Below are 15,434 nucleotides of genomic sequence, written 5' to 3' on the forward strand. Positions count from 1 at the left end.
AGCCAAGAAAACCACCCTACAGACATGGGACATAGTCGTGACTTTGACTACTCGTGTTGTTGTTATTTCAACACCTCATAAGCTTGTGGCGGTATGCAAGTTTTCCTGCTGCAAAAACAGATGATTTCAATAAAACACTTATTTTAGACCAGTAAGCATAACCTGTCACCTTTTGTGACTCAAAACTTAAGTTGTTGATGGATAAATAGACTGAAAATGTATGGATAAACAGAAAAACTTAAGTAAATGTATTGATTATAAAGAGAATTTAAACAAAGGACCACAAGGAAATGCATTTTTAAAGCAAAGACGTAAAAACGAACAAAACCCTGCTCTGATGCTGTTTTATAATCTAAAAGCTGATGTTAAAAGAGCTTCAATTTAACTGAAATAATCAGATCTAAGGCATTACACACTCATTGAAAAATAGAATTAAAAAAAAATTGTTGGTGTCATTGATGGGTTTTGCCTACATACATTCTTCGAAATCAGTTAATTTTGAGAAAGATGATTTATTTTTACTTAAATGTCACAGACAACATCTTGAAATTTCAGATTATTCAAATATTTATGCAAACATGAAAATTAGATATGATTTTCTGTCCCTCAAAAGTCATAGCTGCTAAAGAACATATTGCAATGAGCAGTAAAACCTCCACAATCCTGTGATCATATCCTCCATTTGATTGTTAGCCGTTATTTTGTTTCCCAAATCAATTATCTCAACATAAATGTGATATATTTATTCGTGAGACAAAAGTCATTGACCATTTTAAGTAAAAAAATAACGTTAGATACTTTTTAGTACAGGTGTCTCCAACCTACTGCAAAAAACAGACGATTTCTATTAAATTAAAAGGTTTTTACTTTTAAAAAGTAAACCAACTGTGTCACATACAGGTAAAGGACAGTTCCTGTCACTCCAAAAGGTTCCTGTAGTGTAGCTGTAATTGTAACAATCTATCAATCCTTCATAGTTAATCAAAGGCATACCAAAACACTGACACATTTTGAGCTCTGTGTACCTCAGATAATCAACTGAAAGTCCGTAAACACAACCAGGAGTAAGAGGCACTGGATTTCTAAAGGAAGGCTGTCTACTTTTGAACAAAATTGAGGATTTTAGGTTGTTGAACTTTTTATTTTAGGTCGATTGAGAAGGATTTAATTTACATTTTACAATGATGACTTGACTTTGCAGCGACCATACAAAAACAGAATGAAAAGTTAAATAAAAATAAAACATTCACACATCTATATTTGCATTAAAAAGTGGTGACGCTAAGTTAATTTTTGCAATAAAAGACAGAAGGAGATCCATGAAAATGTTTAAATTATGTACCTTAGGGTTTAAAAACAGCAGGGGGTCACTGAATTAGCTCTGATTATATTTTAGTGTCTAGATTTAGGGATTTGTTTACCACAAAAAAGTTTTTTTTTCTTAGATTACTGCAGAAATTTCACTGCTTAATTTGCTGCATTGACATGAGTGGCCCAGGATGTCTTTTATTTTGAAAGGAAGTCATGTCAACCACTATCAAAACCACTATCAACACCATTACTATAAATTAGTGTTTTATTTTTAAAGGGTGAAAAAAGACTGCAGCTTTGCTGTTAACCAGAATTCTGGATCTTTAAAATAGTTTGCTGCTTTAGAAGCATGCAAACCAGGGGTTTTAAATGATTTATGATCACTTCATCAACTCAATAAATCAAATAATAATAGGATTTTCTGCACATAACTGACTCAATGTCACAAAATGTAGATTATATGTGTATATGTGTCATAACAGGGTATAATTTAATAATAGTAACAATAATAACTTTTTTTTAGATCATATTTTGAAGTATTTTCTCCCCACGTGACTCATAAAGCACTTTGACAGCCTTATCTGTCCTGCAGGGACCATCTTGAGTCTGTCCCCTCAGAGCAAACAGAGAGCCGCAGTTTCCGGAGCGACTTCAAACCTGTCTGTTCCAGTTATCACATCCTCGGCTGCCAGTGACAGCATGATAACAACATGCACCAGTGACGAACGGTCCCTCCAGAGAGCTTTCCTGTTTTAAACCTGTGATTGTGAGTTAGCTGCTGCAGTGGACATCAGCGCCTGCGCAGTGCGCACGCGCGAGGATTTAAGCACGAGCGTCTGAGTTCCAAGATAACGGATTTACCCCCCCTAAAATGGACAAAAACGTGCCCCCAGCTATTTGGTTTCGAAAATATTCAGGTTTTAGTCGTGTCTGCAAGACGCTACAAGTTAATTCGTGTGTTTGCGTGTGAAGGAGGGTCGAAGCAGAGCCCGCCCTCCCGGGTCTGAGTCTGAGCCTGCCCCGCTCCACTTCATCACAGCGGAACATGCTCGCAGCCGCCGCCAACCTCCTGAAGCCCGCAGCTGATCGATGATCTCCGGATGCGCCCTGCAGCAGGCGTCTCACCGCGGGGAAGTTGAAGGCCAGGTTCGGTTCGGCTGAAACTCCACGGGACCTCACCATCATGCCAGGCGCGGACGCAGAGGCTCCCCCGGCGGAACGCGCAGTAGGCGCGCTGTGGTCGTTCGGGAAATGCCTGGGCGCGCTGCTGCCCGTCTACCTGGCCGGGTACTACGGCTTCAGCATCAGCCTGGTGCTGCTGGGGCTCATGCTCTACATAGGATGGAAGCACGGCCGCATTGAGAAGGTGATGAGACTCAAGTCTGCCATGTACCTCCTGGAGAACGAGAGGGAATTCACCACGCAGAAGGTTTTCCGAGCCAAGAGGGATTTACCTCCGTGGGTAAGACACGCGCGGAGGGGGGGCTCGTGCGTCCTTCTCTGCAGAGGCTGTCACACCTGGAAACCTCCATGCATATTCATTTATCAAAAATATAAATCAGCTTTATTTGCACCAAACCTCAATTTTCATAAAAAGTAAATACACTGTCAGTTTTGTGCCCCTTTCTAGTATTTAGACACACTTTTAGTGTGATTACATCATTACCAATCACATGGATTCCATTTAAATTAACATTTTTTACTGAAAAACAAATATAATATTATGTTAAAGCATTACATCTAACATTATGACTGCCTCCACTCTTAATTTTTACTTCATTGACTTAAAAAAAAATCTTATGACTCATAATCATCCTTAAGAGCAGATAATCAATAGATCTTGTTAAAGAGGAACAAACTGTGCCATAGTGCTCATGCGTGTGTTTTTGTGACCACAGACTGGGGCTATAGTTGCATATCTGACGTGGTTTCCTGAAACACTGTGAGCTGCAGCATTTACCTAACTTGCTGCGCTTGTTATTTTTTTCTTTCTTTAATTTTTTTGTGGTTATGTCAGCCTGCATATCTGATTAAAAGCAAAGAAAATAATTTTCTTAAATGTCATATTAATACCAAATCTAAGTTAGCGTTATCTTTGGAGGATAGGATTTTGAAATATGCATAAAGCTGAAGGTCATTTTATGTCATCATCATTCATGCATTTTCTTTCCCACAGGTTAACTTTCCAGACGTGGAGAAAACAGAATGGCTAAATAAGGTGCACATTTTCTCTCCTTCTTTTTCTATCTTTGCACAAACTGCACCCAAAGCGCTACGTTCAGCTGAACTCTCCACAAATCGATAGAACTACTGATTATTTCAAAGGAAGACGTCCACAATTCACTTATGTTAAATTAGTTGCATCAATAACCCCGGGTGTGATAGCATATAAACTGCGTTTTGGGACTGGACTAGATCTCGTTGCAGTCCATCAGAGCACAAAATCTGCTGGGCTAATTAAGAGGCAGGGAGAGCAGCACAGATCATATCACACTTTCCTTTGTCTGTGTCAGTGCAGTAACCTGGAATCGGTATGGGAGAGTGCGGGGATGAATACTAATAATCTGAAGTGCCATTTTGAGGAGAAATATGTGAGGAAGCTTGTAAAAGCAGGATAGAAATGAGTTCTTCACAAGTTGAGATGCTGCACTGGAGAGTTGCTCGAGTCATGGAAGGAAACCCTTCGAATAGCCGTCTGCTCTGTCATGCAGATCCTGCAGCAAGCCTGGCCTTTTATAGGCCAGTATCTGGAAAAGTTGCTCGTGGAAACCATCGCTCCCGCCATCCGTACTTCCAGCATCCATCTGCAGACTCTCAGCTTCACTAAAGTCAACATAGGAGACAAGGTTGGTCATGAGTGCAGCAGTGAAAGCAACATTTTTCAAATGTGTCCAAACCTGGAACGTTTTATCAAGCCAAGGTCAATGTAGTGCTTGTTAAATGGGATGCAGTAAATCTTGATTCACTGCAATAAAGGACTTTTCTTTGGTTTGGTGACTGCAGCTGCTGTGTTCACAGGCTTTGAAGGTGGTGGGTGTGAAGGCTCACACCGAACACGATAAGAAACAAGTTATGTTGGATTTATACCTGAGGTAATGCACCACAACCTTTCCTGTGACTTGATATTTTTAGTTAAGACACTGATATCATTCTTCATGACAACAGCTTGTAATTGCCCCTTTGTGGCACAGCAGACCTCTGTTGACTCTGCACACACACTCACACAGATAAAGTAGCTCTGTCGTCAGTTCCCCTGTTTGCTTCCTCCAGTTAAACATTGATCTTTACATCTATTACTGCTCTTTTATTGCAGCTATGCAGGAGATGTTGAAATAAACGTTGAGATCAAAAAGTATTTCTGCAAAGCTGGTGTAAAAGGAGTCCAGGTACTTTTAGAATTCATTATTTTCTTACCATTATAATGTTTTATTGTTATTTTGATAATTTAATCTCCTTTTCTTTGTAGCTCCATGGGAAGCTGCGTGTGATTCTTGAGCCTCTGATTGGAGATGTTCCTCTGGTTGGAGCCATTACGATGTTTTTTATCCGCAGGCCTGTGAGTGTTGTAATATTTTTGCACTATACTTATTAAAAACTCTGTACTCATGTTCTCCTTTTTTGTAGAAACTTGACATCAACTGGACTGGACTCACAAATCTGTTGGACATCCCTGGACTAAAGTGAGTTTTTAGCATCTCATCTCCTTTGTTTGATCTAAATCGTGTGCTCAAATAACAGGGTGGTTTAGTTTAACTAATGGAGATGGTTAAATAGTTTGAACCCCCTGCACACATAGCAGAAGGTGTGTATTATTTATCCAGCTAGTGCAGATAAACTCGTCTCCAAAAAAACTGTAACAGACACAGCTCAGGTGTTCATGTGGTCTGATCGGTGTGCTGAAATACTTAAAAGGGGAAGATGATTTCTGGTTCCTCCCATTGAAAAGACAAAAACAAACAAACAAAAACAACTCCACTCCTAAAATACAAACAAGTAAAATAACATTTTCCTCCTCTGTTTGTTTGGATTTAGATGTATGTTTAAAAGCTGGTTAATGTTGATCCATGCTGAAGGTGTATAAGGTGTTCATTTACCACAAACACACCTTTTTGTTTTAGTTCACTTTCATATTGAATGTCTATTGTTATAAACTGGCTATAAAACAAACCAGCTTTCTCAGCATGATCCTGCTGATCTTATCAATGTCTAACAGGCATTTTTTCTGACAGGACTCCTTTAGACTGGGTTATTCTGAAAGGGGAACTATGTGTTACACAAGTTTGGGATGTGTATGAATACCTTGATCGAATATGGTTCTTCCAAATGATGTAAAAATGTAGTTGTATTTAGTGATTCCTTCCTTACTGACAAGTTTTTAAGTTTTTTTGTTGGAATCTGTTGCTGATTAATCAAAATTTCATGAACTTAAAACCATAAAACTTAAAACATCACTATTTAATGACAAATGTCTTAAAATCCCACTCCAATAATCTTTTAATCTATTTTAAAGGGCCTATACCATGCTTTTCTCAAGCTTTTCTGAGTCAAAAATATCCATAGAAATGATCATATAATCCTTTGGCACAACCTTTCGCTGCTCATTGCATAAACTTATCCTAGACAGGCATTGTGTCTGCATTTTGCCCACAAAAGCAAACAATATCCTAAGTTTTGCAAAGATGTTTATGCATTCTGTATGTCTGCCTTTAGCAGCTACAGCCATCGCTATATAGGTTGTAGCAATGGCTGCCAAGATAGCTGAGCGGAGAGGCTAGCGGCAAAGTTAGTTGCTCATCACCACTTGATGAGCGGTGAAGTTAGCGGCGGATCAACACTTAAAGAGCAGCGAATTCAGCGGCCAATCGCCACTTGGTAAGTGGCGAATTTAGCGGCCAATCACCATTTGATGAGCGGCAAAGTTAGCGGCTGACCACCGCTTGATTAGCGGCAAAATTGGGTGTTTGTGTGTTAGACTGGGGGCGGCACTTTTTTGAAAGGGGCTGTTCTTAGTTTGTAACGTCAGCTTGTAGGAACCCGCTCATTTTCGTGGGTGGGGAGGACTTGTGCTGAGAGCGCAGGTTTTTAGAGGAATACTCAAATGCGTTAAGTGATCAAAAAAAAACGCTTTGGGGTTGTTTATAGTGAAGAATGACCAGTGTAATACACTTAAAAGCTCAAAAAGTGGATTTTGCATGGTACAGACACTTTAAAAGTGTTCCTAGTGGTCTCTTAACTTTCTAGGACATAGTTTCTGCAGAGCGACAGCAGTTCATCAGAAATTCACCTCTAAAGTTGTGGGTGGGACTGTTGGCGCAGAATAAGCCTGCCCTAACTTCCCATCATATTTTTGCTTACTCTCCCCTTACAACCTCTACTTAACATTACAGGTGCTACAATATTGGAGCTATCTAGTCATCTACTCCTGATTCACAATGATTTCAATAAAGAAATACTCAGAAATGCAATTTTAAACTTAATTTATTTATATGTAAATGTCCTACTTCATGTGAAAAATGCCACAAGAACACCAAAAATACAATTTTCATCGGAGTGGGTCTTTAAGATTGCTTTTGCCTGCATACTCTCATTGAAAGCTGACCTTGTCTTTGACCAGTGGGCCCCTTCCTGCTGGTTGTGTTGCTGCATTTGTGTTTGTGTGTCCCCTACATCACCCTTGCATTCATTTGCAGTTCCATGTCGGATACTATGATAATGGATGCAATAGCCTCCCACTTGGTGCTTCCCAATCGTCTCACTATCCCACTGGTGGCCAATCTGCACGTGGCACAGCTCCGCTCCCCTCTCCCAAGGGTAACTGTCTCAATAATAAATGGCCTCCTGGAGAAAAACAGACCCGCACATTCTGCAGCAGATCTCTCTGAGCTGAGTAGCTGCACGCATAGCGTTCATACAAAAGGCTATGTGCATTAAAAACATATTTTTGGTGATGCAGGTTGACTATCTTTTGGGTTTTGTTGCATATTTTCTGGTTAGGGAGTTGTCCGCATTCACCTGCTGGAAGCAGAAGACCTGACTGCCAAAGATACAGTCATCAAGGGGTTAATCGACGGGAAGTCTGACCCATATGCCGTGATCCGTGTGGGGACGCAGATCTTCACCTCACATCATGTGGACAGCAACCTGAACCCACAGTGGAGAGAGATGTATGAGGTGAGAGTGCAGAGGGAAATTGCACTGGGAACTTTTCAAGTTGCTGATCTTCCTCTGCAGGGGATGCATGAAACTTTTAACTTTAAAAAAGTTTTATTTTTGCTATAGACCTAAGCAGTTATGTGAATTTTGTTCTCAGTTTCTGAGAGAACAGGAAGTGTCTGTTTCTGCTATAAAACCCTGTTTCCGAGGAACACTTTTATCTTTTAGTTTCGTTTTCCCGGCTTGTATACGAGCACTATAATTACATTAAGCTTCTGCATCTACTTAGTTGTGAAACATTCTTACCATTGTGGCCTGTTTGCATGCCTTTGTGTATTTATGTCATTTGTTGTGTGTTTTGGGGTATTTTCCCATTCTATGTATGTGTGTGTCAGGTGATTGTCCATGAAGTACCTGGTCAGGAGTTGGAAGTGGAAGTGTTTGACAAAGACCCAGACCAGGATGACTTCCTGGGGAGGTAGCTTACTCATTTTCATTCATACTCTTTGTTTCTGTGTGCTTATCATGCTATAGCCATTACTGCAGTAGAAATTTTATCATAATTGTTCATCACTTTGGAGCCCAGTTTCTTGTTATTTAATCTTCATAGTTTAATCGATTGTTTTTCTATTTCTGTCTGTTCAGGGTGAAGGTGGATCTAGACATTGTGAGGAAGGCTAGAATTGTGGACGATGTAAGTGGTTATGAATAATAAAAATGTCTTATATGAGTCTCAATTTAAGTTTCTGTTGGATTGCAAAAGAACAAAGTGCAGCTGTAATGTTGTGTCTCTAAGACAGATGTAGTCCTGTGATCATGTGACACCGCAGAAAAAGCATGTGCCTCCTCGTGATCTGCTCTAAACTCACCACCTACAGGCTAGTGGGAGAGAAATTCTGCAGAAATGCCTTTTGTTTTTGTGTTTTTATGATCACGCAGTGGTTTAATCTGAAAGACGTCCCATCTGGCAGCATTCACCTGCGTCTGGAGTGGCTCTCTCTGCTGTCCTCTGCTGACAGACTCAGTGAGGTGAGACTCCTGGCTAAGCTAAACAAGCTCATACCAGTATTTGTCACTGGCTAGAATCAGATGAATTAGAATAGATTCATTTTAAAATCTAAGGAAATACTCTGATGCTAATTTTATATACATTCAGTAAAAAACAAATAAAGCTTTATGACAAGTTATCAAAAGTTATTTTGTTTTTCCTCTACCAGGTGATTCAGAAGAACCAGAACTTGACCACCAAAACATCCGATGCCCCATCTGCTGCCATCCTTGCCATCTACCTGGACCAGGGTTATGAGCTGCCTGTAAGCTTACCACCACTTCCCTTTACGCGCTGTGTACTCAGTGTGTCATGTTTTCCTCTGTGATGTGTCGATAGATGAGGAAAGGTAGCAAACTCCCGAGCCCCATGGCTCAGATTTCCATCCAGGATACAACTAAAGAAAGCAAAGTAAGTGGTAAAAAGGGATGTTTTTATAATGCGCCATTGGAGGATTTTACTGAGTGTTGCCTCTTTAGACTTGCTATGGGAGTAACAGCCCTGTGTGGGAGGAGGCGTTCACCTTCTTCATTCAGGATCCTCACAAGCAGGATATTGACATCCAAGTGAGTAATTATCAGTTTAACTCTCATAATTGTTTAAATAAATTAAAGTTCTGCTATATAGTGCTTCTCTTTTTCTGCAGTCCATTCAGTGTCCTGTCTTCTTTTCAATGGGTTAGGTGAAAGATGATGATCGCTCTGTGCCATTGGGCAGCCTTACTATCCCTCTGAACCGCCTTCTGGAGACTTCTGACCTCACAATGGACCAGTGGTTCCAGCTGGAGAATTCTGGGACAGCCAGCCGTATTTATGCCAAAATTGTGCTTAGGGTTGGTATTTTATGCATACATTGTTTTATGTAAAATCTGTAAAGGTGTTTTTTTTTTTTTTTGGGTGTATGTTTGTCTCAGATAAACATGCTAATGTTTTTGGTGTCCCCAACTCATTGTTTTTTGACATGCTGGGTGTTCCCATTAAATCAGGGGTCCCCAACCCTCGGGCCTTGAACCGCTACCGGTCCAAGAGCTACTTGGTACCGGGCCACAGACAAGGAATAAATGCAGACGCTAATAGGAGACCCAACCCTTGGGGCATATGCGGTACTGGTACCCTAACCTGGTATCGCTTCCTAAGGGCTGGAGACCCGTGATTTAATGGGAGCAGCCAGTAGGTCAAAAAAATAACAAAAAAAACGAGTTGGGGATACCCAAAACGTCAAGTCTATGACGAGTTAGGAGTGATAAATTGTTGTTTTTTCTTAAAATTTAATGTTTTGGGACATCTCCAGAACCACCAACAATTTTAAGGAAGCAACAAGGGCAAAAACAAATATAAATTGAATCCTATGACTATCACAAGGCATTGTTTTGCAATGTTCTGGTTGGTATTTGCTCTCAGAAGCTTCCTCTGTGCCCGCTTAGATTTTGTGGCTGAGTGACGATGTCACTCCCACGACTCCGTCTCCCCGCCCTCCAGGCTCTGGGTCTGAGGCTGGCCAGGGAGGAATCACGTCTGACCTGAACTCCGCAGGGCCTGGTGGATTAAACAAACCTCAGCCTACTCAACCACAGCACACCACACCCGATCCAGAGTTTGCAACTGAGGTAAGACTGTAGTTAGTAATAAGAGCTCGTACTCACAGACAGACAGAAGAAACAGTTCCTGCCTTATGTTGCATTCAGGGCGTGCTACGAATTCACCTGGTGGAGGCCCAAAACTTGATAGCCAAAGACAACTTCATGGGAGGGATGGTGAAGGGGAAGAGCGACCCCTATGTCAAAATCAAAGTTGCTGGGATAACCTTCCGCAGTCACACCATTAAAGAGAACCTGAATCCTATCTGGAACGAACTCTATGAGGTAGCAGCATTTCTATTGGTCAATAAAACCTTATTTCATTGACTTTATCTGATTCATTTATGTCCTTTTTGTCCTGATTTCAGGTTATTTTGACTCAACTTCATGGTCAAGAGATCCAATTTGAGCTGTTTGACAAGGACATTGATCAGGACGACTTTTTGGGAAGGTACACTTCAATAAAAATAAAGCTTTTGGAAGCGTGTAATAGTTTTTGACTGATTCTCATCTTTGTAGGTTCAAGCTGAGCCTACGGGACATCATCAACGGACAGTTCATTGATTCGGTGCACGAGAGAAGTCCTAACAGATCATATATTTCTAAATATACGTGTTGCAATGCTCATTTTTTTTGTGTTGTCCTCATTGCAGTGGTACACGCTTAATGACGTGAAGTCAGGACGAGTTCACTTGGTGCTCGAGTGGCTGCCCAGAGTCTCTGACCTCATCAGACTGGAGCAGGTCAAACAGCGTTTTTTTTTATTCCATTTATCTGAAAATATGGTGGTTGCTGCTTTGATTTCTTACTTTCCTACTTAATGGAAATAAAAAAATATATTTTTAGCAATGAAAAAAAGGAGGTATTATCAAGTTTTATGGAGTCTGTCTTGTGCTCCACAGAAAAATATCGGTAGTATCTTATTGTGCACCAGTAAATCAAATATTATCCGTTCAAAGACTACTTTGTGTGCTTAAATCATGTGAAAAAGATGTGCTTTCTCTTTTCTTAATGCAGTTTCCCTTGCTTCCTGATAAAGTTTTGTTGGTCATTTTTCAGAGAACTTTATCTGCTATCTTGCAGGTCCTGCAGTATCAGTCCCAACAGTCGTACCAGAACAAGGCTGTGCCATCAGCCGCCGTGCTGTTTGTTTATGTGGAGCGCGCCCACGGCCTTCCGGTGAGACTGCGCTTCAAAGCCTGAAAATGTTTAAAGGCGGCTTCAGTGAAACACCTTTTGTTTGGTGTTTTAGCTCAAGAAGAACGGCAAGGAGCCAAAAGCTGGAGCTGAAGTCGCTTTAAAAGGTGTTTCGTTCAAAACAAAGGTATGAACGTAGAACATCAAAACACAACAACGTTTGTCAAAATAAAATCTAAATGTTTTCTGTGGTTTATCCCAAAGATCTGTGAGCGATCCACATCCCCCCGTTGGGATGAACCCTTTCATTTTCTGGTTCGAGACCCCACAGATGAAACCCTGACAGTCAAGGTGAGAGAAACCGAGTTTTTGACCAAAAACTGTAAGAAAGAAACATTTGAGGCGCAGATCTTTCACACGGATGAAAAGAGGAAAGTGTCAGTTTATACAAGCTGTTTTTGTCCAGCTCTCCCACAGCTGGGGCCAGGCTCTGGGGTCTCTGACGCTCCCTCTGAAAGAGGTGCTGTCTGAGCCAGGTCTGGTGCTGGACCGCTGGCTCAGTCTGGATGGAGCCCTGCCGGAGAGTCAGATACTGCTGAGGATTACGCTGAAGGTGAACTCCCAAAACATTTCAAAAACTCATCAAGTAATTCTTAAAACAAAGTATGGAAATCAACATTAGACAGTTGTGTCAACTCAGGCCTTCCAGTATCAAACCAACAAGGAAAGCTTTGCAAATATTTGACATCCATATGCAGGATCTAGTACCAAATCTACGAATGCTTTATCAAATTTGAATATGTTTCATTCCAGCTAGTTTCATGTCATTGTTATATTCATTTTTTCTCCTCACATGCATTTTCTGTTTTCTCTTTGTTTTTTCTGCCAAATTTATCTCTTAAACAACTTTCTATATTTTTTTTTCTTGAAAAAAATCACATCAATTTAATTTACCCTTTTTTAGAATGTTTTCAAAATTTTTTTTGTTAATCTTCAGTTTGCAAAAATTTCTATAGGGTGTCATTTGTAAAGTTATAATAAATAATAATTACAATATCAGGGTTTTTTTCTAATAGATATTTTCACTTTATAATTCATGTATTTATAAATGTCATATTTGCAAACTAAAGAATTAGTTAGTAATCAACATGTTGAATTAAGTTATTTTTACACTATATATTTTGCTTACAAACTAAATATTTAGATTTTAAACTAAAAACAATTACTGTAATTATATTAATATAATATATAGTTACAAAAAATACTTTAAATTAAATATTTAGCTTACGAACTAAATATTTAGTAAGTAAATATAGCATTTATATGAAATGTTTTCCCTTAAAATGGGTAAAATAAGCAAAATATTACTGTTAATAGTTGATTGCGTAACTTTACAGATGGTTTAAAGCAATTTAAATGTAGTGACTTATGTTTTGTGTGTGTTGCAGGTTTTGGACACACAGTTGGCAGTGTGCCGCAGCGGCCCAGTTGGAGCAGCGAATGATGCTGATGAAGGAAAGGTCTTTCCTAAATGGGATCCTTCCCACTTAGACCTCAGACACAGAAGTGGATTCACCATGTGAGTCCCAACATTGGCATCAGTTCTCCACTCTGCGGTCAAAAGGACAAATTTTAGAATCGTTCATGCATATTTTTAACCTCATATATAATTTAGATTTGATTTTATTTGACCAATAAGTCACTATTTTTAAGATTGTTCCTAGATTTTGCTGTTGCTTTATAGCAGGAATGCAAGTTGGAGTTCAGAATTTATGCTAACATTTTTGATGAAACTGTTGCTTTTTATTAAATGTCATATTGTAATTATGTTTTTTAGGGCGAGTGAGAATGCAAACACAGCCGGCCAAGTCAAGCTAACCATTGGCTACTCCACTGAGGAAAACAGGCTCTTCATCACTGTTCACTCCTGCAGGTTTTCTACATAAAAGTCTTGGAGTTTTTGTTTTTTTTTTAACCCACAACAGCAGAAAACATGTCACGTTGTGTCTGAAACCCCACAGAGCCTTAGCCCCTCGTTCCAAGGATGGAGCCGACCCGTATGTGTCCTTTATTCTACTCCCCGACAAGAAGGCAACCACCAAGAGGAGAACCACCACCAAAAGAAAAGATCTCAACCCCGAATTTAACGAGAGGTGAGAAGAAAGGAAAAGTCATTGGAAATTAAAAATGTGGGGCTAACTTTCTCCGTCTTTCATATCCACTTTCTAGGTTCGACTTTGATTTTTCTCTGGAAGAATCCACCCAAAGAAAGTTGTATCTGTCTGTGAAAAACAGCGTGTCCTTCATGAGCCGAGAGAAGGAGCTCATCGGCAAGGTATGTGTGAGCACCCATGCATCTTCACGACATTTAAGAATGTAATCATCTTTTTTGTCTTCACCACATTCAGCTGCAGCTGGATCTGGACCAAATTGATCTGAAGGCTGGTGTTGCACAATGGTAAATATTCAACAAGCTAAAGCTCAGGAAATATTTAGTTACAAACTTCAACTTTAATGTGTTTTTTTTTTTTTATTCCCAGGTTTGATTTGGTAGCAGAGACCAACTAAAGAGAAGACTGATTCTATTTAACATAAAACCTGCAGTACTTGTGTGTTCTGTGATTTTGCTTCTGATCATTCAGCTTATATAAAAATGTCCACTTTCATTGCAGAAGAAAAAAAGCAAATCTGCTCCACATTTTAATGGACCTTGAATATTTATAAGAAGGAAAACGTTCCATTTTGCACATCTTCGGTGTTAACTGTGCTGAATCTGTTAGTTTTACAGACGTTTTGTCAAGTAGATATTTTACAATAACGCAACTGTGTTGCATGATAAACCAATTAAAAAAAAGCAAATAAATGTCCTTTTTACATTCTATTTAAAAAGGACTAATGCCACAGTGATGACGTTGTTGTGTTTGTTTACAGCAAAACCCAACTCAAAGAGATTCCTTTAAAAATCAGAGTGTTTATATATATATTTATGTTTAATTATTGCCTTAAGTATTACAAAACTGTGCACAATTTGTCAGTGTTTATGAAATATTGTTTCACATGAAATTTTCTATGTTATTAGTGTCAATTTCGTACTTTAAAATGACTCAGAAAAGTGACCCTTCCCTGGAAACAGGGGTTTGAAACTGTAAGCAAAGTCGAGATCACTGTGCTTTTATGAAGACGAAGCTTTGTAGATACACATCGCTGTGACCAATCCCCGGTGATTTAAGTGTTTTTGTGAGCCGACGCTTTTAGCCACTTGTGTATTTTTTAAATGCAATGATGACTGCATGAGAAGCATGCTAATTTTCACCAATGTCATCTTTAAAACACCACATGGCTTGCAGTAACTCAAAGCAAAGTGCACACCGTCAGAATAAAAGAACAGTGCTTCGACATACTTTGAACATATCATTGTGTATCTGCTGAAATTGCCAATTAAAGCTTGCAGTCAAAGAATCAACCAGTTTTGTTTTTGCATTGATATTCTTTCAGTTTTTCCTGAATCCCAGTAACAAGAAAACTTTTTTTTTCCTTTTGTACCAAATAAGGAGCCAGTTAAAAGAAATATTGAAAAGCATTTTACAAAAAAGAAAAAGTCTAATGCTAGTTTGTGTTTACAAAAAAGTCTTAAAGTTAGAAAAAAGTGTCAGAAACGGAAATGTTAGTTTATTTTTTGTATTTATCTAAAATTAAAATATTGCGTACATACATGCCACATAAATACACATTTCTTTTTAGGAGACTTTTTTACATTTATCATTATTTAGTAAACTTATCTACTTGATAGTAAAGTTTCTGCAGATATTCTAAAAATTTGATCAAACTTATTTAGAGACATTGTTATTTTGTGTTTTTAAAAAAGTTTTTAATATTAAAGAATTTAATCACAAATGACAGCAAAAACAAAATTGTTGCATTTATGTTTTTGTTCAATATACAAAAGCACACAACTATTTTGTCTGTGCTCTCACATACATAAGTTTATTTTCTTTAATTGTTGCTCCTTTTATAGTGTGTGGGATAATACATTTTTCTTAGGCTTGATTTACCATCAGTTAAATAAAGAAAAACGAAATAATTAAAGTTAAAAAGATTCCCATTAGCTCTACAGATGCGTATTTTCTATAGATCACCACCAGGTGGCAGTGTCGCGCTTGCCCTCAGTCATCTGTCCAGCTGCGAGCATCCGAGCTCACTGCTTACAGA

The 15,434-nt window shown here is 39.0% G+C and overlaps 1 protein-coding gene across 1 annotated transcript; it reads left to right on the top strand.

Moving 5' to 3' along the window:
- Positions 1-1,935: 1,935 nt before the first annotated feature.
- Positions 1,936-14,688, top strand: esyt1a (extended synaptotagmin-like protein 1a). Its single transcript, XM_024293459.2, has 31 exons — positions 1,936-2,773; positions 3,488-3,529; positions 4,023-4,157; positions 4,330-4,403; positions 4,625-4,697; positions 4,778-4,867; positions 4,936-4,991; positions 7,002-7,122; positions 7,306-7,482; positions 7,860-7,942; positions 8,110-8,158; positions 8,404-8,493; positions 8,682-8,777; positions 8,852-8,923; positions 8,992-9,078; positions 9,195-9,344; positions 9,936-10,118; positions 10,197-10,373; positions 10,457-10,539; positions 10,608-10,656; positions 10,742-10,831; positions 11,172-11,267; positions 11,341-11,412; positions 11,490-11,576; positions 11,692-11,838; positions 12,674-12,804; positions 13,063-13,158; positions 13,247-13,378; positions 13,455-13,560; positions 13,634-13,683; positions 13,766-14,688. The coding sequence occupies exons 1-31, from the start codon at positions 2,495-2,497 to the stop codon at positions 13,791-13,793; spliced, it is 3,201 nt and encodes a 1,066-aa protein (XP_024149227.1). The 5' UTR covers positions 1,936-2,494; the 3' UTR covers positions 13,794-14,688.
- The last annotated feature ends 746 nt before the right edge of the window (positions 14,689-15,434 follow it).

Source organism: Oryzias melastigma, linkage group LG7 (assembly GCF_002922805.2).
Source record: "Oryzias melastigma strain HK-1 linkage group LG7, ASM292280v2, whole genome shotgun sequence".
NCBI lineage: Eukaryota > Metazoa > Chordata > Actinopteri > Beloniformes > Adrianichthyidae > Oryzias > Oryzias melastigma.